This window comes from Orycteropus afer, unplaced genomic scaffold (genome assembly GCF_000298275.1).
Source record: "Orycteropus afer afer isolate SDZICR_OR568_19922 unplaced genomic scaffold, OryAfe1.0 scaffold00007, whole genome shotgun sequence".
NCBI lineage: Eukaryota > Metazoa > Chordata > Mammalia > Tubulidentata > Orycteropodidae > Orycteropus > Orycteropus afer.
This window is the reverse complement of record NW_006921594.1, coordinates 18,502,695-18,525,905: the sequence shown is the minus strand read 5'-3', so window position 1 is coordinate 18,525,905 and position 23,211 is coordinate 18,502,695. Positions and strand designations below refer to the sequence as shown.

General features: G+C 39.6%; 1 protein-coding gene and 1 pseudogene across 1 annotated transcript in view; both read left to right on the top strand.

Annotated features, from left to right (window-relative positions):
* The window catches only part of LOC103200239 (gamma-secretase activating protein), a 111,609-nt gene that overhangs the window by 18,855 nt on the left and 69,543 nt on the right, over positions 1-23,211 (top strand). The window contains exons 5-10 of the mRNA XM_007944677.2: positions 249-302; positions 11,178-11,266; positions 14,313-14,382; positions 17,199-17,248; positions 21,644-21,748; positions 21,984-22,043. Of these exons, the coding sequence (XP_007942868.1) occupies positions 249-302; positions 11,178-11,266; positions 14,313-14,382; positions 17,199-17,248; positions 21,644-21,748; positions 21,984-22,043 (428 nt within the window). The remainder of the gene's footprint in view (positions 1-248; positions 303-11,177; positions 11,267-14,312; positions 14,383-17,198; positions 17,249-21,643; positions 21,749-21,983; positions 22,044-23,211) is intronic.
* Positions 22,470-22,882, top strand: LOC103200231 (annotated as a pseudogene).

Here is a 23,211-nt window from a genome sequence, read left to right as displayed (position 1 = left end):
TTTTAAGGGTTTCAAAATGTTGGAGTTTTGCAGTATTAGATAATTCTGTAATAGTGATTTTCTGGGAAGGAGATGTTCTTAGGGAATTAGGTTGGAAATAAAGAATCTGGAGGGTATACCTACAAAGAATTCTGCCTTAATTATTCACTGACAGATCCTTTGAGCCTTTCCTTATTCAGATATAAAATGGTAAACTTTAATGAGCCACCAAATAGATCAATTGCTGATGTTTTTGTCCTTTTTATTAGCTACAAGTTTAGTCCAGTCTACTAAAGAAGGAAGAAGGAATGAGCTTCAACCAGGTAATGAAATTATATCTTTTAGTGTCTATTGGCAGATAAAGATTCATTGGGCTATTAAGTCAAATTTCACAAATCTTTAGAAATAGCCTTATATTAGAATGAAAAGGCAAAGATCATGCCAAGTGTTAATAAGCCTGTTTTTTTCCTTAATTATTATTTTCAAGTAAACAGAAAATAATATTTTATATAACTTTTTCCTTATATGTCATTAAGTATTGACTAATACCTGTGTTTTCTTGATTGTGTGGATCATAACAAATTATGGGTAATATTGAAATGAATGGGAATTCTAGAACACTTAATTGCACTCATGAGGAACTTGTACATAGATTATGAGGCAGCCATTCAAACAGAACAAGGGTATATTACATGGTTTAAAATCAGGAAGGGCATGCATCAAGGTTGTATCCTTTCACCATACTTATTCAATCTGTATGCTGAGCAAATAATCTGAGAAGCTGGACTGTATGAAGAAGAAAATAACATCAGGATTGGAGGAAGACTCATTAATAACTTATGATATGCAGATGACACAAACTTGCTTGCTGAAAGTGAAGATGACTCGAAGCACTTACTGATGAAGATCAAAGACTACAGTCATCAGTATGGCTTACACCTTAACATAAAGAAAAAAAAAGTCCTCACAACTGGACCCATAAGCAACATCACAATAAATGGAGAAAAGACTGAAGTTGTCAAAGATTTCATTTTACTGGATTCCACATTTAACACCCATGGAAGCAGGAGTCAAGCAATCAATTGTATTACACTGGGAAAATCTGCTGCAAAAGACTTCTTTAAAGTATTGAAGGGCAAAGATATCACCTTGAAGACTAAGGGGGCACCTACCCAAAGCCATGGTATTTTCAATGCATATTTTCATTGCATATGCATGTGAAAACTGGGCAATGAATAAGAAAGACCACAGAAGAATTGATACCTTTGAATTGTGGTGTTGGCAAAGAATACTGAAAATACCATGAATTGCCAGAAGAATGAACAAATCCATCCTGAAAGAACTACAGCCAAGAATGCTCTTTAGAAGGGAGAACGGCCAGAGTTCTTCTCACATATGTTGGTCATGTTGCCAGAATGGATCAGTCCCTGGAAAAGGATATCATGTTCAGTAAAGTGGAGGGTCAGAGAAAAAGGGGAAGACCCTCAATGAGATGGATTGACACAGAGGCTACAACAATGGCTCAAGCACAGCAAGGACTGTGAGGATGGTGCAGGACTGGGCAGTGTTTCCTTCTGTTGTACATAGGGTCACTGTGAGTCAGAGCCAACTCAGTGGCACCTAACAACAGCAACAGCAAAACCTTATACATTATAAATAGTCCACCAATGAAAACAAGCTAAACCCTTGTCATCAAGTCAATTCTGACTATAGTGACTCTATAGGACAGAATAGAACTGTCCCTTAGGCTTTCCAAGGCTGTCATCTTTACAAGAGCAGAATACTACATCTTTCTCCCGGGGAGCGGCTAGTAGGTTTGAACTGCTGACTTTTCACTTAGCAGCTGAGTGCTTTAACCACACACCATTAGGACTCCTTAGTCCACCAATACTAAATAAAAATCAGTTACACAATTTGCCAAGGTCCATTGCATATTTATAAGTTATTATCTACGGATTGCCTTTTTTTGGGGGGGGGAGGGGTAAGCAGTTATCTGTCCATAAGTCAACAAGTACTGAGTTTAGGTCAGGCACTGTACGTCATGTTGGTGATACAATGATATGCAAGACAGTCAGGAGTGACTGTTGTCAGGGAGCTCATAGTCTAGATATGCATTGCAATCCCAAATGCATACAAGGGCCAGATAGATTGTGTGAATAAGTGAAGTGAACTGAGTATAAGAAAAATCAGGTGACCATGGGTTTTCCTCAGTTTTGACATAGAAGCTAAGAAATATTTGTTCTCTTTAATGAAAAAAAAAAAAAAGAGTTCAGGGCTCTAGGGTCTGTTGGTGGGATTGGGCATGCAGCACATCTTTGAAGGGGAGTCACTGCTGAGCTCTAACTTTTTATGCCACATGGAGATGTAGATGGCTCAGGAGAGCCAGCTTTTTTTATTTATCAAGAGAAGTCTGGACTTTTATATAAAAATCAAATTCAAATGTTGGCTCAAATATTTTAAAGAAAAGCATTTGCAGGCAATGATAACCACCTATGGACTGGAATCATCAGCCTATGGGCTACCATTTTTCAACCTCTGAACTAGTAGGTCTTTTGTTAGTGGATCTCACTTCAATGTCTTACTATTCTGATCCTGCAGCATTTTCTGTCTTTTCTGTTTCTTTGGCCCTTACATTCCTTCTTTTGTTAGCATAGCATAGTTCCTACTCAGATGGACTCTCCTGTGGTTGCATGTGATGGAAAAACCCTTCGTGCATACTTTCCACATGAGGCTTACAAGGCAGCCTTGGGCTTCTCCTGACACACACTTTCCCACAGAGCCAGCTTAGAGTGTCAAAGAAACCAAAGTGAAGTCTGGATGAGACCCTCTTGGGGGCCTTAGTAGTAGAGTTTATGGGAGATGTTGATAGGCAGGAGGTTTTCCCTGAAATCTTATCTTTTGTATTGCTAACCCTTACCCATGCTCCCACCAGTTATCCCTGAGGACCAACCACAACAGCTCCCTTCCCTCTTCTGTGCCATATTATTCTCTTACTATGACCCTTAGGGGAGCTCTGGTGGTGTAGTGTCTAAGGCATTTGACTGCTAATCGGAAGGCTGGTGGTTCAAATCCAGCAGCCACTCCTTGGAAGGAAGGTTGGGCAATCTACTGTAGTGATATCGCCTCAGAAACCCAAGGAGGGGTTGCTATGAGTTGGATCCTCAATGGCATGAGTTTTTTTTTGTATGCCCCTTAGCACTTTCTGCTCCTCTTTGAATTAGGTGCAATTCTCCCTTTAGTAATGATGGGACTGGATAAGTTTAAGTGAAATATGACCTAGGACATTGATGTGTTAACCCTGAAAACAAGGATATGGTCAAACAAAGGTATGGTCAGTTAGACGTCTATCTTCTGGACTAATATATCTCTTCTCCAAAGGGAAAGTCTAGTTGCTCGTTCCTTTTGTTGTATGTAGATGTATGCACAATCTTGGATCAGCTCTGTGTACCTCCCATTTCTTCCTGGGCCTTACTCCTTTTAGCCTTAGGAATTCTTTATTACTCTGGTGAACACAATCAATTCAATTGTATTCTGACACCGCTATAAATGGAGTACTTGTTTGTCCTTAAACACCAGAGTTAGGTCAGGTCTCACAAGTTAAAGGACACAGTCCTCCAGACTGCAAGTTTGTCTAAGACCTCAGATGCCAGTCACAAGCTTGAGGGTCCCCACAGCACCCTCACTTCTGACCTGCTGGCTTCGGAATATCAGCCATAATCTCAGGAAATGCTCAAGGTCCGTCTCCCCCCGCCACACACACACACACACTTCTGATCACTGGTTCTCACTACTACTTTGGGTTTGGTAATTCACTAGAATGACTCACAAAACTCAAAAATGGGCTGTACTTCTGACTAGTTTTATGATAACAAAAAGGATACAAATGAAGAGACACCTAGGGTGAGGGCTGGAAGTGTTTCCAGCTGAGCTTCCACGTCCCCAAAAATGTACTACCCTCACCCGGGCATCCATTTCTATCATCAGTCAAGAAACTCATGGAGATTCAGTGTTTAAAGTTTTTATATTGGAGTCTCAGTATATGGACATGGCTGATTTAATCATTGCCCGTGTGTTTGAATTTACCCTCCAGCCCACCTCCCCTGAGGTCCTGCTGATATCACAAGGTGGGTCTTTCAGGCTTAGCCAGCCATTACCTCGCAAGAATCACCTTATTAGCATAACCTGTTATGTGGGTGTGGTCTCGAGTTCTTCTGTGAATAACAAAGACTACAATCACTGGGGAAATTCCAATATTTTAGAGATTATCTTTCTGGAACCAAAGACAAAGACTAAATTCTTTGGAAAAGTTGTTTTGCACCCTTGAATCCATTCTGACTCCTAGCAACCCAGTAGGGCAGAGTAGAACTTACCCACATGATCTCCTAGGCTAAAATCTTCAGGAGAGTAGATTGACAGTTCTTTCATCCCTTTGAGCTGGTGGATTCAAATCACCTCTCTTTTGATTAGCAGCAAAGCACCTAGCTACAGCCCCACTAGGGCTTCTTTTGGATATATCACAGCTTTGCGTATTCTTAGTTCACCTTTTAAGCCAACGACTGCTGTGAGAACAAACTCTGTCTAGGTGTAATTTGGCAGTGGGTTACCTCAGTTGTTTTGCCAATTTCTTGCTTTCTGCCCAGAGCCCTTGGGAAAATCTTTTTACCACTCACAGGTGCACAACTTGGAAGTGTGGTTGGAAGTAATATCCAATAGGACAGCCCATGGCCAATGGGGGGCAAGTTGCTGCCTCTTTTCATCCCTAAAGTGAATAATTCTGAGGTTCATTCCACACAGCTCAAGATCCATGGTGGTTACCAGCTTGATAATGCCCTATATACTAGCTTGCTCTTTTTTCCAGGTTCACCTTCCTCTGTCCCTCCTATCAGCATCAGTGGCTAGAGTTATCCTGTTTCCTAAGATCACTTCTTGTCTTAGTTTGCATTTCCCCTGTAAGTAGAATTTGAGACAGATTTGAATGCAGTTGGTTTAGTTGTAAGGTGAGACTGTTTAAACAGAGATCTGAAAGAAAGGAAGGAGCAAGCATATGGCTATTACCAACCACACTCACTGCTATCTAGTTGGATCCAACTCATAGCGACCCCTCCTTGGGTTTCCAAGGCAGACTCACTATGGAAGTAGATTGCCAAACCTTCCTTCCAAGGTGTGGCTGGTGGGTTTGAACCTCCAGCCTTCTGGTTAGCAGTCAAATGCCTTAGGCACTATGCCACCAGACCTCCTGGGACAACACATTTCTGGCAGAGCAAACAGCCAGCACAGAGGTCCTGAGGTCATAGTATATTTGGTAGATTCCCCATGCAAGACATAGGGAAGAGGTTAGTGAGTCTGGAGTGGGGTGAACAAGGGGCAGAGTGGTGGGAACTGAGGCCAAAGGAAGAAAGGTGATGTGCTGGCAGATCATGAGGAGCCTAGGAGGTCAAGACTTTGTCCTTCATGCTGAGTAAATGGGAAGCAATTCTGGGTAGAGGAGCGATCTGATTTATAAAAGTATCGCTATAGCCGCTGTGTGGAAAATGGACTGCAGAAGGGTAGGAAGGAAAGCAGGATACTGACCAGAAGGCTGGTGCAATGGTCCAGTGGCTTGGACTTGCCCGGAGCAAGGGAGAAGTGGTTGTCTTTGGATATATTTTAAAGATAGATTTGTCAGGATGCCTGGTGGATTGGATAGGGCTATGAGAAAAAGAGGCAACTCAAGAATGACTTGTTTCTTTTGGCCAGAGGAGGCTGTATGTGTGTGTGTGTTGATGGTAGGGATAGGAAAAAAGAATTTGGTTTTGGGCATGCTAAGTTTGAGATGCCTATTAGATGGCAGGTAGGCAGCTGGATGTCAATCAGAAGTTTAGGTGAGGAGTTGGGAGAGTCATCAGTGTTTGGAAGGTATTGCCCATCATGGAAGGATTTTGTTTCATTAAGATTTCAGAAACAATGTAACAGACAAGTACTTCAGGATCTGATATAGTATCTGTCTTTTGAATGAAAATATTTATGAAAGGTTTATTTTATCTGTCAGTGATTGACCATATAAGCCATTTGATTATGAAATGTGGTTTACCTGAAGGTACTGTTTGTAACGTTAGGTTGTTTAAGATTATATTTTCCCATTGTAAATGAGACAAACTGAAACAGCATTCATGTAAATAAGATAGGGTTACTCAGCCCACATACTATAAAACAGTTTTATTAACAGTTCTTCTCTTCATAGTTGTGTTCATGACAGAGTTACTATCACATTTAGAAAATGGCCCTCCATAGGAAATCAGGCCCAGGCTGACTCCTTCACCCTCCTTTGTGGAGTTGCGCTATGTGGAGACCACAAGGCATATAGGTTCCCAGTGGCAGCAGTTTGGGGGATCACATGTACTGTCCCCCCCCCACTTGCTTCTGAGACTTTCCAGAGTCCCCATGGACTATCATAAACAGTTAAATGCTGCAGATATTCCATGGAGCTATGGGTTGATTCAAAAGCTCCAATAACCAGAGCTCCTTCAGAACCAGGCCCTTCTGGACTTTTCCAGACTTGGCACCATTTCACAATGTGCACATTCACCTCCATCATACCTGGTCCCTATCCCAGGTCTTGTCTATCCCTGTGCTTTTGATCATTTTGCTGTCTCTGCTTCTTGCAATATCTATATCCTGCCAACCCAGACGTACCATCAGTGATACCTTCCTTGTCTACACTGGTGTCTCCATTCTCTGAATTCTTCATATGAGTTCAGTACTTCATGCAGACTGAAAGTGATTGTTGAAGTAATTTCATCCTGCAATTTTTGTTTTAATTTTGTTTTTTAATACCAAGGCATTGACTGAAGCCTAGAAAAGTTGGATGGTTTGCTGAAAATTATGTGTAAGACTAATGGAAGAGCTGAAACTAGAACGATGTCTCCAGAGTCCCAATCCAGAGTCTTTCCCGTTACACTATGAAAGCACAGAGTATGTGACTGAGAGAAATTCATATTTGCAAATGTTTACTCTTATCGTTATGCTACTTACTATTAGTTGTCTGTGCTGTGCTAGAAAACCAAACCAAACGCACTGCTATTGAGTAGATTCCAAATCATAGCAACCCTCACTGGGTTTCCAAGGCTATAAATCTTTGTGGAAGTAGACTGCTTCATCTTCCTCCTGCAGAGCAGCTGGTGGCTTTGAACCACTGACCTTCTGGTTAGCATCCAAACACCTTACCCAGTACATAACCAGAACTCTTTGTGCTGTACTAGAGATGGGACAAATTAATGTAGGAAAATAGTTTCTGCCCCTGACAATCCTCCCATTTTAAAGAGAAATGAATTATCCTATAGCTGGCTATTTCATTTGGGTACAAATTCATGCTAAAAAAGTCCACATAGAAGGTGATTTCTTATTTTCCCAATGAGAAGTTTCCTCTTATCCCACTTCCAAAATTTTTGTTTTTTGTTTTTTTTCTTTTAGAATATGTAAAATTTTAGGGCAGGATATAAAAAAAGTCAAATGTTGGCTTGTACTGTTTAATATATTAATTAATTGCCCACATTTAAGATGAGATATAAATATGGAAAATTGTCCCCCCCCCATTCTCCATTTCCCAGAACATTTCTATTCTATTTATCTTCATATATATCTTTAACAACAGGATCTTTCTTATTCCTAGGGCCATGTTTTGAGTCATCAAGCAGACTCTGCAAGCAAGCACCTCACTTTTTCCCCTTAATAGTAATTTACATCCTCCCTCCCATTTTTTTCTAAAAAAAAACTTTTTAATGTGATTTGGGTGAAAGTTTACAGAGCAAATTCATTTCCTTTCAACAGCTGATACACATTTTGTTTTATAACATTGGTTGTAATCCCTACAAAATAACAGCTCTCTGCCCCCTTCCTCAGGGTGGTTACCTTTTCACTGTGTCCTTCTTTCCTATGCAAACTGCCTTCTGAGCTTTCTCCTGGGCGAATGCTGCCCTCTGATCTCCCTTGGTTGATTGTTCTAAGGCGTGTACCTTCCTGATGTAATTGTTCACCTAGTAGGGCTGACTATTGTTTGGCTGAAGGTTACGCCACGGGAGTGAGTTCAATTCCAGGCCGGAAGGGTGATTAAGGACAATAGTTTCAGAGGTTTGACCAGGTTCTATCAACCCAGTAAGCCTGGTCTTTTTTTTTAATAATTTTGAGTTTTGCTCTTCTTCAGTAGTTCTTTGCTTATCCAAGACCTCTTTCCTTCCATATGAAATTAGTGGTTGGTTTTTCCATAACCTTAGAGAAGATCGATTGGGATTGGATTGAATCAATCTATTTATTGCTTTGGGTTGTTGTTGTTGTTGCTATGTGCTGTTGAGTCGACCCGACTCATAGCGACCCCTCCTTGGGTTTCCGAGGCAGTATCACTACGGAAGTAGATTGCCCAACCTTCCTTCCGAGGAGTGGCTGGTGGGTTTGAACCGCCAGCCTTCTGGTTAGCGGTCAAGTGCCTTCGGCACTATGCTACCAGAGCTCCCATTGCTTTGGGTAGTATTGGCATTTTCACAATGTTCAGTCTTCCTATCCATAAGCATGGTATGTTTGTTCATTTATGAAGGTCTCTTATAGTTTTCTTGTATTGGTATTTTGTAGATTTTTGTATAGATCTTTTGTGTCCCTGGTAAGATTTATTCCTAAGTATCTTTTTGGTAGCTATTATGAATGGTATTGTTTTCCTTATTTACTTTTGAGAGATCTCTTTGTTGATGTAGAAGAATCCAACTGATATTTGTATGTTGATCTTGTTGAACACATTCTTCCCCTTTGCAATTTATAGCCTCTTTGAATTGGTGGATGATCCTGTCACTGGGATTTTTATCCTAAGCCATATGTACCCATTTACCAAACAACAGTGGTGTCACTAGGGGCTGTGAGGGGTGTGTGCCACGCTGGGTGACAGTGTCAAAGGGGTGATATAAAAATGACTGTCTATAAAATTTTCTGCAATATTTCAGCAATGAGTCGAGACCAACTTGATGGTAGTGAGTTTGTTTTTTTTCAGTTTTTGGAATGTGCTCTGATCAGTCTCGGAAGGAAGGTTGGGCAATCCTACTTCCGCAGTGATACTGCTTCGGAAACCCAAGGAGGGGTCGCTATGAGTTGGGTCCAACTCGACGGCACATAACAACAACAACAACAACTGATCAGAGCTGTCATTATTACCTATTTTTACAGTGATGCTTTGAATCATGTGGTTTTGTCTGCATGTGCTACAAGCTTGTACTGTTGTTTTCGTTGTGGCTGGTTGTTTTTATAGCTGCTAATTTTGTCAAATTTTCTGGTGTTTTAGTTATAATATTGTGGTAATTAGTATTTGTGAACCTATATCAATAACTTTTTTGAAAATGAAGTAATACAGGAAAAGGAGAAAAATAAAAAAAGGCTTCTGCTCAGTTACTAATAATGTTGTGATTCAATGCAGAAAGATTTTACAAAACAATTTCATTGTTAGTGTTCATGTAATCTAAGAAACCCAAGGAGGGGTCACTATGAGTCGGGACCGACTCGATGGCACATAACAACAACAACAACAATCTAAGAAATACTCCATTTAAGAAATTTACAACTGTATTTGCTACATATTATTCTATGATTAAAATTGATAATAAGCATTACTAAATGATTCTGTGTGGTCTGATATGTGAGGAGCCCCATGTTGTATGGAGTGACACCATGAGTTACTGCACTGGGTGACACCAACCCTAGTGATGCCACTGCCAAACAACATTTGATTTTCATTTGCTTTGTAGTTGAATATTTGAGATCAAACATAATAACTCCTCATTGTGTTGCTTTTTCCAGTAATCTTTAAAAAAGTGTTTACAGAGATAACGAATCCTTACAATTGAGGTCATATTCTAGAAATGATAGTTTTATGGTCTTTGTCCCCCCCCCCCCCATTTTTTTAATAAAGCAGCTGTCAGGTTATTTTCTTATATATTGAAAAGTGGCATTGATTTAATTCCAGGCTGCTGTGCTATCCCCAGATTGCACATTATTATTAAAAATAAAGTCTTTGACCATGGTAATATTAGGGTCTTTACAAGAATTCAAATATATTGTGACTCTTTTTGTGAAGTTTAATCCTGGGAGATGGGAAGCCTTGACCTAAATTTGGATATCTATGGTATCCTTCTTCTAACCCATGTCCATGGACTTCCTCCACATTTCTATCTTGTAAACATTTGCTCAGATGTGACCCTGAGGAAATAAGTGGGTCTCTATCAGTGCAGCTCCACCACCATTCCTGAGCATGTATCCTACAGATAGATGCTGCCAACCATGACATGTTCCTGTACCAGAAATATCTTTACATTCTTATACACTTATATACTGTTTTAAATGTTTGCCATTGTGTTGCAGAATTGGAGTGATACCCAATTGAGTTGTGTTTGTTTCGACCTAGAAGCCAAGAGGGTCTGTCTGTGAAGCTATGTTGAAAATGGCAGAGAAAAAAGGACAGGAAGTTGTTCCTCACTCTGTGTACATTGACTTCTCCCTTGTTCTGTTTTCTGTATTTATTTTGGGTTTAAGAAGTGTTAAAATAAGTTTAATCAAAAATTACTTTTCTTTGTGGAATAGGTACTACAATAGGTATTACATTTGCATTTACATTCTTTAACTTCTTAGGGGTCATTGACAAAAAGCTACATAAAGTCCACACGTATATTGTTTGTAATTTAGAACCCTAATATTTTAGGGGGAAAATAGTACTCATTAAAATTCAATTTGTCAGACACCCTCATACATTGCTGATGAGAGTGCAAAATGATAACAACTCTTTCTGAAGCCACTCCTGTTTTAAATATGATGCTTTTCTATAAACTAAAGAACTTTTATAAGCCTGAACATTTACCTATTTACACTTGGATTTCCTGAGCATCCTGGTGGTTATGTAATAAAAAGCAGTTTTTTCAGGGCTTCTGAGGGGTGTAGAGTGCAGGTTCTTTGCTAGGTTGATAGCTCTCTTGGGGTCCTTGAGCCACCATACATTCCTGGAGGGTGGGACTAGGAAGAGGACTACAGTTTAAATCACATTGAGGGACTTCTTTATAAAGGGGGAGTTGTTTTATTAGTTTATAGTCAGTGTAATAGGATTTACCAACAATTCCTCTTGTTTTAGAAACTATAACGTGTATTAGCCTAATGTATATTAGGCTTCATTACTAAAAGCCTCCTTTTCTTTGTAGGATCAAAGTGTTTAACTTTGTTAGTGGAAATCCATCCCCTTAACAACGTGAAGGTTCTAAAAGCAGTGGATAGCTATATTTGGGTACAGGTAAGTGAGTATGTCATCTATCGTCTATCTCATTATCAAAAGCCGTGAAACCTTGAGCTAATGGTTTGTACTTTCACACTTATTTTCACGTTTAACCCTCAAAACGGATGGGTAGGAGTGGAAGTACCAGCTATAGCTTTGCAAACATGAAAAACAAGAACTTAAACCTGGCTCTTCTGACTCTGATAGGCCATGGTGTCCTGACAGTAATGTAATGTTTTTACTTGATAAAATATTAAAGTGTATTAAAGGTGAGCCTAACTTGTTTATTAATTGTATGCATGGCTGACAGATTAAGCTGTATGATTAAATGGCTTAATTAATCCCTGAGTTTAACAAGTCCATGACTTGATGCAGAAGCTCTGTGTGTATAATGCAGGTGAACTAGGTATATGTTCACATGACTCCCTGTGCCCAATTTCAAATTCTGTTACAGAGTCAAGACATCATTTCTTTTGGCCTACTTGGAGTCAACTTGTTTAACTCAGAGTACTGGCTTCCTCTTCCCCCTGGAAACCCTAAGGCTCAAGCCAACAGGTTTCCTCTTTTGTTATGTTAGAACATTTGCCCTGGTTCCTCAACCATCAGCAAGTCTTTCAGCTACCTGCTGTGCCCACCACTTCTGGCTCCACTGTGGGTCACTGCTCACTTCCACACAAGGCCTGACCTAGGGCTCCCTACCTGCATCCCTTCCCCCAAGAAGCCACCCTGTCTACACTGTCATCAGTGCAGGGGCGACTACGGGACAGAGCATGCTTCCCTTTTCTGGTCTTTTGTTTTGGCTTTCATAGCATCTTGTGGGGCAGGATATAATATAGTCAAATATTGGCTTGTGCAATTTAGTATATTTATTTAGTTGCACACATTTAAAATAACATAATAAAACATAACATAGATTTTTCCTTATATAGGGATCAAGACCTCACTGAAGGTTTGGGGCAACTAAAGGGAGTTAGAGCAGAGGAAGGGAACATTTTCCCCCCCAAAGTACATGATACATGACAGCATCCATAGGCCAAGGAAGAAGTCTCCAAATAAGTGAAACCCGTACTTATCCTGTGACTCATCTCAATGACTGGCCCTGCTTACCGCTCTTCATGTCTGTGCCTCTTGAGAGAGTAGCTTCTCCAAACCTCCTTCCGTGGCAAATGCCCACCTTCTCTCCCTACTTCCCATGAGGAAATGCCACCCACTGTTCACTGAGTTTGCTTTTACTCCGGGATTTATCTAGCTCCTTTTTCTTACCAAGCATCCATGTGTTCCATCTTCATGGAGGAACTTCAGCAGGATACTGCTGGGTAGGGGTTGGATCCCAAGTTTGCTACCCTTTGAGAAGTCCTTCTCCGTAATTCTACTCTGTCACGTGGGGTTGCTATGAGTCAAAATAGACTTGATGGCACCTAACAAAAACAACCCAGCATGAGGTGGTTCCTCCAGATGGTAGTTCCAGTGGGACCCACGCATATACCTCTATTCACCTATTTTACCTACCTCCCAAAGACAAGTATTAATTCTCAGAATCTAATTCCATTATTTGCAAAGACAACATTTTCCTAAATGCAATAAAATCTGTATACATTCCTCTTCACAACACAAAAAAACAGCTAGTATGCTTTTGTAGAGAGAGCTGTGTTGGAAACCTATCTTGTTTATTTTTTGGCTTCTAGAACTTGCCCCCAGGCTGCCTCATAATATGAAGAAAACAATAGCTTAAATGGAATTATTAAAGAACCATGTTCATACTGATTGCCACAATAAAGACCAGGCAAAAGTTTAAAAGTTACAGCTCTTCACCACCACATTTCTAAGCAGGCATCCTGAGGCTGCCTCTGTAGATGTTGGGGGAGGCCATATCATTTTCTGTGGGTGTATCCCCTTGTTTTGAGACTCTGGGGGTTTTCTTTTCCATTGTGTATTTGGTATCACTCACCTTTGCTTCTCCTCAACTTCAGTACACAAAGTATCCTGTTTCATGTGCACAGTTTCACATTTCATGTACACAGAATCACGAAAGAAGTTCGACATTATTTTTGTAGCTACATTCTGCTTTGCTGTCTAAAATTTTAAGGCTATTGCTTTTAAGAATAGTATATAGACAGTGTTTTGTTTTTCACTTCTAGAAGGGAGAGTTGACTATAAATAACTTTTAAAATATATCAGTTCTATTTTCAGTTTGTCATATGACATGTTAGGTAATATATTTTGTGAAAATATTTTTCTAGTATTTAGAGAGGTTGCTGACTGTACCATGGTTTCACCCTTTTGATGAGGAAAGAATTAAGTCAAGAAGTTGTGTCATGATGCATTTGACACCAGCTGTCCATCATTACCACAGCTGACACTCCCACAGGTCTGGTTTGAAAAGTATAGGACTTCTTTGTGTTTCTGGCTGATTTGTCCTGCCACCAGAGAGCTATGTGACTGACATATGTAGGAGAGCCCAGGGTAGGAACAATGGGGTGGATTGAGCCTTTTCCTCCCAGTGGCTGTCCTTCTGTGCTTTGGGGCTCATAAATCCGCAACCACATGCCACCCTGTGACTCACTGTCCTGTTTTGGAAAGTCCCTGGTTATGTTGTACTTTGCCTCTTGGATGTGGGACTTTGGAAATTTAGGCAAGAGCATGTTTACTTGACTCGCAAATTAAGTGCTAGACATACTTGCACAATAAATGTATTGATCTCTCATTCTATTCTACGAAATAGAACATTCTGTATAATTGTTGTTTATGTCACTTCTGGTTGGCTTCCATATCACATATGCCAAATAGGAAATAATGGCCCTAGAAATAACTTACACTTTAGCCTTACTGTGTAAATTAATTATGATAATGTTGTACTTGAGGCCAGTTTTCCCCTGGAAAACAGTTTCTGAAAGTGATCCTGCTTGCTCTGACCTATAACGTGTGAGTGCACATGATCCGCCTAATTCTGTGCTGCCCGGTCCCTTCTATGGAGCATAAGTATTACAGTGATGAATCATATCTTCTGAAATATTTATGCAAGCAAGGTAGTTGCTTATGATTTTTATTAGTATTGTTTTTACAGTTCCTCTACCCACATGTTGAAAGTCAACCTCTTTCAGAGAACCGTCTGCTACTGATTTCAGAAGAGAAATGTGAGTATATCTTTAGGTTGTCTATAGGGACTTCATGAAGGTTTCCTAATGAAGTGTGAGACGTGATTGAATCTTCTAGATATCCACTTGCCAGTACTGGGGATGCACTGACCTTTGTTGTCCATTTCAGATCCAGGACTCCTGTGCAAGGGCTTTTCCTTCTGAGCCCAACATGTTGTTCCCTCAGTCTTTGCTTATCTCCTCATCCTGGGAACCATGGGCTTCTGCATATGTAGATTTCAGTTGTGTCACACAGTAGACACATGAATGTGTGCAGAACAGTCATGCAGGTCATTCTCCTCCTTTTTAGTACACTTTCCTTCTTTGTCAGAGTGCATAAAGGACATATAAAGAGAGGCTTGGATGGAGAGAAGAAAAGGCTTTAGTAGCTAGAAGAATTCCATGTCAAGACTTAGGACACATACTAACTTAGTCAAAAGGTAAATAAAATTGGGACAGAAAAGGTTATGTCTTTCTCAAGAACAGATATATGCACACCCATGTTCATCGCAGCACTATTTACAATAGCAAAAAGATGAAAACAAGCTAGGTGCTCATCAACAGAAGAAAGGATAACCAAACTATGGTACATACACACAGTGGAATATTATGCAACCCAAAAGAATAACGCAGAATCTGCCAAACACCACAGGACGTGGATGAACTTGGAGGACATTATGCTGAGTGAAATAAGTCAATCACAGAAGGACAAATATTGTATTAGTCTGCTATTGTAAAAAGTCAAGGAAAGGTTTATATATGGAACAAAACTTTCTTTTTTGGCTACCTGGGATGGGAGTGGGGAGGGAACACTGCTAGATAGGTAGAGACAAGTATTGATTTGGGTGAAGGGAAGGGCAATGCACCAAATGTGAGTGATCAACACAGTGGCATCAGGAAGAGGAAGACATAAAGAGGTACATGGGAGATACAGACAACAAAGATGAACCCTTTTGCACATACAGTACTGCTTTGTCAGTGATGGCAAACATTGATTTATGGGTGGATAGATAGGTGGACAGGTTGAATGATCAGGTTTGTCTAGGTAGGGGGGAGTGTGCCCATGACCATGTATAGGGTTGGTAGACGATGTTTCTACAGGCGTATTTGTATATGCTGTAAGAATGGCCAGGTATATAGTAGAACTGACAAGGAACAAGATTATGGTGACTTCTTGGCCACAGCCAGCTACCCAAAGGGAGTGAGTAGTTGGACCTGTGGGCTTGGGACCATGGTTGCAGGGGACATCAAGCTTATTGGCATAACATACTACACAAAAACATTGTTCTACATCTTACTTCGGTGAATAGCAAATGGGATCTTAAAAGCTGCAAGAGCCATCTAGATGCAACGATGTGTCTCTCCATGTCCAGAGCAAAGAAGAATGAAGACAACCAAAGATGCATGGAAACAATTAGTCGAAGGGACTGTTAGACCATGCAATCCTCAGCCTATATGTGCATGAGACCAGAAGAATTAGATGGTGCCTGGCTACCACTGTTAACCACTCAAAGGGGGATCTGTGGATTCTGGATAAGTGGGAGTACAAAGTGGAACAAAACTCAAAATCATTAAAAAAAAAAAACCCAAAAGGCCATGTTTGTTGGTCTGACAGAGCCTAGTGAGACCCCTGAGACTATGGCCCCTAGCTGCCCTTTGGGTCTGAAATTGAACCCACTCCTGTGGCTTCCAGCCAAATAATAGACAGGCGTATGGGCTGAACATTTAAATCAGGAGTCCTTGGAGAGGTCAATCATGGGAGAATAGAAGGGCTATGTATGCACAGGGAGACAGCTTGGGGGGCAGGAGTGCTTGGGAGGGAAGGACACAGGGAAGAGGTTACTATGGGGAGGAAGTGGGAAGAGAGCTGTTACATTGTGGGAAATTGCAGTCAATGTCATGAGACAAAATGTGTATGAACTGCTGTATGGAAAATGAATTAGCTCTGTAAACTTTCACCCAAATCACTATATATATATATATATAAAAAAAGGGTTATATCTTTCCCAAGTGCTTCCAAGTTTTGAGGAAAAAAGGATCAGTCTCATTGCAGAATCTTATCTAGTAAGCTGCCTTTCACGTGAGAGAGGGAAACGGCTGATTTATATTGTAGTTGGACAGGCCTGACGACTTAGGTCTGTGTTCAGTTCCGTGCACTCTCGGGCAATTGCCAGTCTCATATTTCCTAAGTAGAAATAGCAGAAGGTAAATGTGGTTTAATTTAAATTGCTTGCTTGTAGAATGGGATTATCTATGAACTAACTTGAAGTGTTTAGGGTTTTGCTAGTATGAAATAAGCCCTATAAAAATGTCTCCCCAAATTAGCATGTATAATAAATTTTCTATCTGATTTGTTCACATAAACAGGTGTTTGGTATTTGGGAATCAAAGGTTAAACCCTGCCATATGGGCCCTTATTGTTAAGATTGATGGGATAAGGGAGGCAAAACACTTGCTGTGGGAACTCAGAGAAGGAGCAGGCTAAAAGGCTTCATTTGTTGTCAGTGTTGATATTTTTATTTATTTTTTTAAAACCTTAATATATTGTTGATACTGAAGAATGAAATAAATGTTGGACTTCAAATAGATTGTAAAGGGTGGGAGGGTGGAGAAAGGTAGTTTTTGTTTTTGTTATAATTAACTTTTATTGTGAGATAATTGTCTGACTATGTTGTTTTACAGCAGTTATTTAATCTACATTGCTTTTATAAAAATTTGTTCACAAATGTTTGGTGGATAAACTACTCATATTTTTCATGAAGGTTTTTGTCTTTAAAATGTTTATGTAAAATATTTCTGCTGTTTTTATTTTTAAGATATTGAACAATTTCATATTCAAGTCATCCAAGAAGATGGAAATAAAGTGGTAAAGACTTGAAATTCCTTTTACTTGCTTTCCTACAAAGAGCTATATTTCTAGACTAGTGAAGATAGATTAACGTTATTGATACATACCATTTTCTTTATTTGACATCTTTCAATTATAGACGTGTTTCCTATAGCACGAAAAACAAGACATATGAAGGAGTTAATTGTTCCCTTTATCTCTATCCCATCCTCCAATTTCAATCTCTGGAGGTAGCTACTGATAATAGCCTTATGTGAATGTACACCTTTTACCTTGTTCATGCAAACACATACAAGATGAGGGCACCTGTGTTGTTGTTAAGTGCTATTGAGTCGATTTTCAACTCTCAGCAACTCCATGTGGCAGAATAGAAGTGCCTTGGAGGGTTTTCCTGGCTGTGATCTCCCGTGGAACTGCTGGATAGGTTTGAATTGCCAACTTTTTGGTCAGCCAAGAGCTTAACTGTTGTGCCACCAGGAATTCTTAGGGACGCATACACTGAGGTTCATTTTTTTTTTTTTTTTACCAAAATAGGATCATAATATATACATTAATCTGTTACTTTTGTGTTTGATTTTTACTTAATATATCAGATATATCCCATAGGTTACTACAGAAACATATAACTTTTTTTCTAATTGTTTATGCCTATATACACAATAAGTGAAATCATGACATATTTGCTGGGTTATATAGTACAATTTTCTTCCCTTTTTTACTTGTTTTCCATTCCTACCTTTCGTTGTTAACTTTTATTTATAACCTTTCATATCCTTCCATTTCTTTTTCCTTATTTATATAATCTACCTCCACCTGTGGCACACAAAGGGTTTACATTGTTATTATTCACTCTTTCCTCATTCCACTTCGTCCAGTTATCTGTAAGTCAACTTGAATCACTCCAGTTCTTCCTCTTTAGAAGTTTCTGGTGTGGATGTATATAATTTTTCAACTATTTTCTCATATTAGGACATTTGATTGGTAGGTTTTCTTTTGTGTGCATGTTACAAATTGCATCAATAAGTATTTTTATACATATAGCCTTACATATTGGTATATATGGAGCTCTGGTGGTGTGGCTAAGGCATTCAGCTGCTAACCAAATGGTTGATGGTTTGAACCCACCAGCTGTTTCTCAGGAGATAATGAGGCAGTCTGCTTCTGTAAATAGTTACAGCCTTGGAAACCCTCTGGGCAGTTCTACGCTATGCTATGGGGTTGGTTGCTATACGTCAGAATCAACTCAGTGGCAATGGGTTTGTTTTTTTTAATTGGTATACTTATAGGAGCTCTGGTGGCGTAGTGCCCAAGGCACTTGACTGCTAACCAGAAGGTTGGTGGTTCAAACCCACCAGCCACTCCTCAGAAGGAAGGTTGGACAATCTATTTCCGTAGTGATACTGCCTCGGAAACCCAAGGAGGGGTTGCTCTATGAGTTGGATCTGACTCAATGGCAGTGAGTGAGTGATACATATTTCTTTGGGCTGAACCCTCAGGGATGGGTTGATGGGTATATATGTATTTTTAACATGTGAACAGATTTTGCCAGAATACTTTCCAAAAATTTTTAAAATACAAGCAAAGTGTGAGTACCTTTCCCTCTATCTTATTATACCAGTCTAATTGCTGTGTAAAAACGTGGTTCTAATTTGATGGATGTAAATTGATACTTATTCTTATTTTAGTCTGCATTTCTTCTAATATTAGTGAGTTTCAGTGTCTTTTCCTGTGTTTATTGGCAGTTTGAATTTGCATTTCTGAAAATTATTTAAATATATTCCTGTTTTTCTGTTGGATTATTTGTTGCTTCCTTGATGTTTTTACTGATGTTAAAAATTATTTTTGTCAGTATTTAAATAATAGCCTTCATTCAGCAAAATATCTTTCTTCGAAGATTTCAGTATTGAAAAATATTAAAATAGAAGGTGGCATTTATTAATTATGTGTTTACTATTGAAAGCCTCAAATCAATAGGCCTGGCTGGGAAATGACCAGGAGAAAATGTGTGGCAAGGGCTCTGGGCCGCCAGAGGCTAAATGGATGGGAGGCCAGGAGCAGAGCCAGTGGTCAGATGTTGGTAGAGTCAGAGAGGAAAGACCAAGGCAGAAACCCAAAGCCAGTGGTGAGAATTTAGAGGAGACAGCTCAATAAACAAGTTGGGGTGAGGAAGTGGGACTGAGCATGAGAGACGCCTGATTGCGTAGAAAAGGATTTGGGAACTAAAGGAGCAGGGAGAGTGAGGGGAGGGGTACATTTCTCAGGAGCCTGGAAAGGATTCTGACAGACAGGATAGTGCAGCCTTAGCATTTTTTAAATCCAAATGTGCCCTTCGGTGAGGCACTTCTGTCATTCTTAAAGGCTCAGACAACAGCTTCTCATAGCTGTGAACCATGCAGTGTGCAGTTCCACGTGTGTTGGTTATCGGGTGTTGCTGTAACAGAAGTAGGTTGCTTTAATGAACAGAAATTTATTTTCTCACAGTTAAGAGGCTAGAAGTCAGAATTCAAGGTGCCAGCTCTATGGGAAGGCTCTCAGTTCTGGGAGAAAATCCTTGTCTTAGCTTCTCTAGCATTCTTCTTGGAATTTCTTGGAGATCTCCAGGTGGCATCTCTCTTTCCCTTATTCATCTGTGCCTTCCTCTGAGTCTAATCTACTCTTTTTATATATTTGAAAGTGATTGGCTTAAAACACATCTTATTGATGGGGCCTCCTGTAATTCCTACATGGGATTACATCCACTGGTGTAGGGATTAGGATTTATAACACGTATTTTTGGAGGGTCACTATGAGTTGGAATCAACTTGATGGCAGTGGGTTTGGTTTTCTTGGTATTTTTTGAGGAACACAATTCAACCCATAATTTCATATATTCTTCACAGTATTCTTGTGTGAGGGTTGGCATTAAAAATTATTTCCATTGTTAAAGGGAAGACAAACAAGATTCACAGAGGTTAGATAATTCTAGAAAGGGACAAAACTGAGTTTGAACTGGGGTATGCCATGCTCCAATGTTTGTGTTCTTCTCAGTATATACCTTTATCTGAAAGGGTTTCTAGATCTACCCCAATCTACCAAGTTTCAGAAAAATGGAAACAAGATGAATTGTCCAAGGTTTAGAGACAGACAAATACTCTTGGAATTTTTGTTTTCTCTAGTCTCCCTTTCCTCTACCCTAAATGTGATGGATCTGGGTGAGCAAGACATACAGATGTACAACTCCTCATGCCATGAGCCTCCTTCAAGTGCCAAGTTAGCCTCGGTGGAAAAATCCTGTTACATGGACCAAGCTGAAGCTCCTTCTTTCCTCATTTGTCTTTCCTAATATAGATTACTTTTGTTTATGTCAGCTGACATGTTGAAAGGGCTCTGGATGGGTTCCAGGAGCCCAGTGTTCCGAGTTGTGGCTGAACTAGCTATAGCCTAACTTAACTTCTCTGGGCCATGGTTCTTCTCATAGATAAAGTAAAGGGGTTGCATTAGATGGTTTCTGTCATCACTTCTGATTCTAAAAAATTCTATTCTTTATTTTACATTTGTAATATCCTTGGCAATTTACTCTTATACTTCTTATTTCATTTTTTGTCTTTTGAACAAGTGTTCCTGGAATAGTGTTATATGTTAGAAAAAATACAAGATATCAAGAATACAAAGACGCTCTGAGAGGATGCATACTCATTGGGGGAGACTTAGAGCATGCATCAAAATGTAACTGTAGTAGAAGCATGCCAGAGGGCTACGGGAACACAGACTTGGGGGATCTTCCTGTCTTCCTGGGGAAGTAAAAGAAGGCTTTATACAGAAGGAGCACCTAAGTCTGGTCTTGCAGGATGAGTAGTTAAGTAATGCTGAGACATAGGCAATATTATCATGTTGATTGTGGAAGACATAAAGCTGAGAAGCATGCCCCAAACCACACAGTTTATGGTACAACTGGGGTCATTATCCAGTATTCCTGCTTCCAGGCCTGAGTTGTTCCTTGGCACTGCAACCTCTCTCTATGGTAGTTCAGGCCTCTTGCTTGCAGAGACCTGACTGAGTTGATTATGTCAAGAACAGGAAGCTCTGACTCTCCTATTAACCAAGCTGTTGATTTGTGGTAGATGTGGCCTTGCCTTCAACAGCCCCAGCCTATCTGTTAAATTAAGTACAAGAATAAAATAGTACATTATAGAGTGTTTGGGAAGAGCAAATAATGAAATGTTGACATAAAACTTTTCTGGGAAGACTACATGTGTGTGTATATGTGTGAGTGTATGTGTGTGTATGTGTTGGGAGAGAGGGACTGGTAAAAATCAACTCTGGAGATATTTACATGTACTATAAATATTGAAAATGAAAAATAATAATGAATTCCAAATGTCTTCTGTATTTTAAGATAGTTATTTATATTATAGAATCTTTTTGTCTCTTTAGGTGATTAAAAATTCTGGACGTCTCCCAAGAGACCGAGTAGCTGAGGATTTTGTTTGGGCTCAGTGGGATATGTTAGAGCAGAGACTATATTACATTTACCTAAAGGTAAATCTAGTCCTCTGGCCCTCCTGTTTAGAGGGAAAATTTGATTTTTGACATTTCCATGGCTATAATTTGTTCATCACTGTATTTTCATTGGTGGAGGGCAGTCAATGAAGGATTGTTAAAAATTATGGAAAAATTTTCAGTACTATTTGCTTTCTTTCTCTCTCTTTTTTTGGCTAGAGTTTTTCTTGATTTTTGGTAGTATGCCATTTATTCTAATTATTTTCTCTTTTAGAAATCAAGAAGTTATTTAAATTGCATTCAGTTTAATGGTGCTGAGAACTTTACTCTAATGGTAAGTCCAGAGAATGATTGGCCTACAGGAAATTTTATAGCACACCGCCCCTTTTTAAGAGAGTTGTTACCATAAGAGCATTTTAGCATTCTTGATGTTGTGTTAGTCACTTGTATGAGCAAGTAAAATAGTTCATGCCATCTCAGGGCTTCAACTCTACAGCAAATGCAATTAATATCAGTGATTATAAGAGCACACACAGGAGATGTATTTACTAACTGAGTGTGTGGCATTGAAGAAACTAGTGTAAGAGTGAGATTAGTAGAGGGCAGTAGGTGTGGTCTATGGCAGATAGCTTTAAATGGTTACAAGTTATTTGACCCCAGGAGACTTAAGAAGATGATGAATTTGAGAATGAGGTAAGAAGTCAGTGAAAGAGTATAATTTAAATAGCTCTCTTTTGCTGGAAGCTGCGGCTTCACCAACATGTGCGAGTGTCGAGGTCTTCAGACTGCCAGGAAACTCCGTAGTCACAGAAGGGACCAGAAGTAGCATGATAAACAGTACAAAAAAGCCCATTTGGGCACAGCTCTGAAAGCCAACCCTTTTGTGAAGGGAATTGTGTTGGAAAAAGTGGGGATTGAAGCCAAACAGCCAAATTCTGCCATTAGGAAGTGTGTCAGAGGCCAGCTGATCGAGAATGGCAAGAAAATCACAGCCTTTGTACCCAATGATGGTTGCTTGAATTTTATTGATGAAAATGAAGTTCTGGTTGCTGGATTTGGTCACAAAGGTCATGCTGTTGGTGACATTCCTGGAGGCCATTTTAAGGTTGTCAAAGTGGGCTATGTCTCTCTTTTGCCTCATATAAAGGCAAGAAGGAAAGGCCAAGATCCTAAGTTTTCTTAATGAAAATATAGTAATAAAGTTTCATGTGGTGGTGGTGGGGGAAAGAGCATAGTTTAAATAGTAAAAGTCTAGCATCACGCCTGGAAGAGCTTGTAATGTGGAGTGATCACCTTTTGTGCAGAGTCACTAATAACTTTATCTATGATGAATAGTCTGTTACTAGTTTACATGACAAGAACTAATAATGAACTAAATGTTCAGATTGATATCATGCAATCACAAAACAGATTTATATTTATCACACACACACCCCCCCTTTTTGTTCATTCACAAAGAGCTCCTTCCTTCTAAAGACAATGAAAGGGTCCTTCCTCCCTTA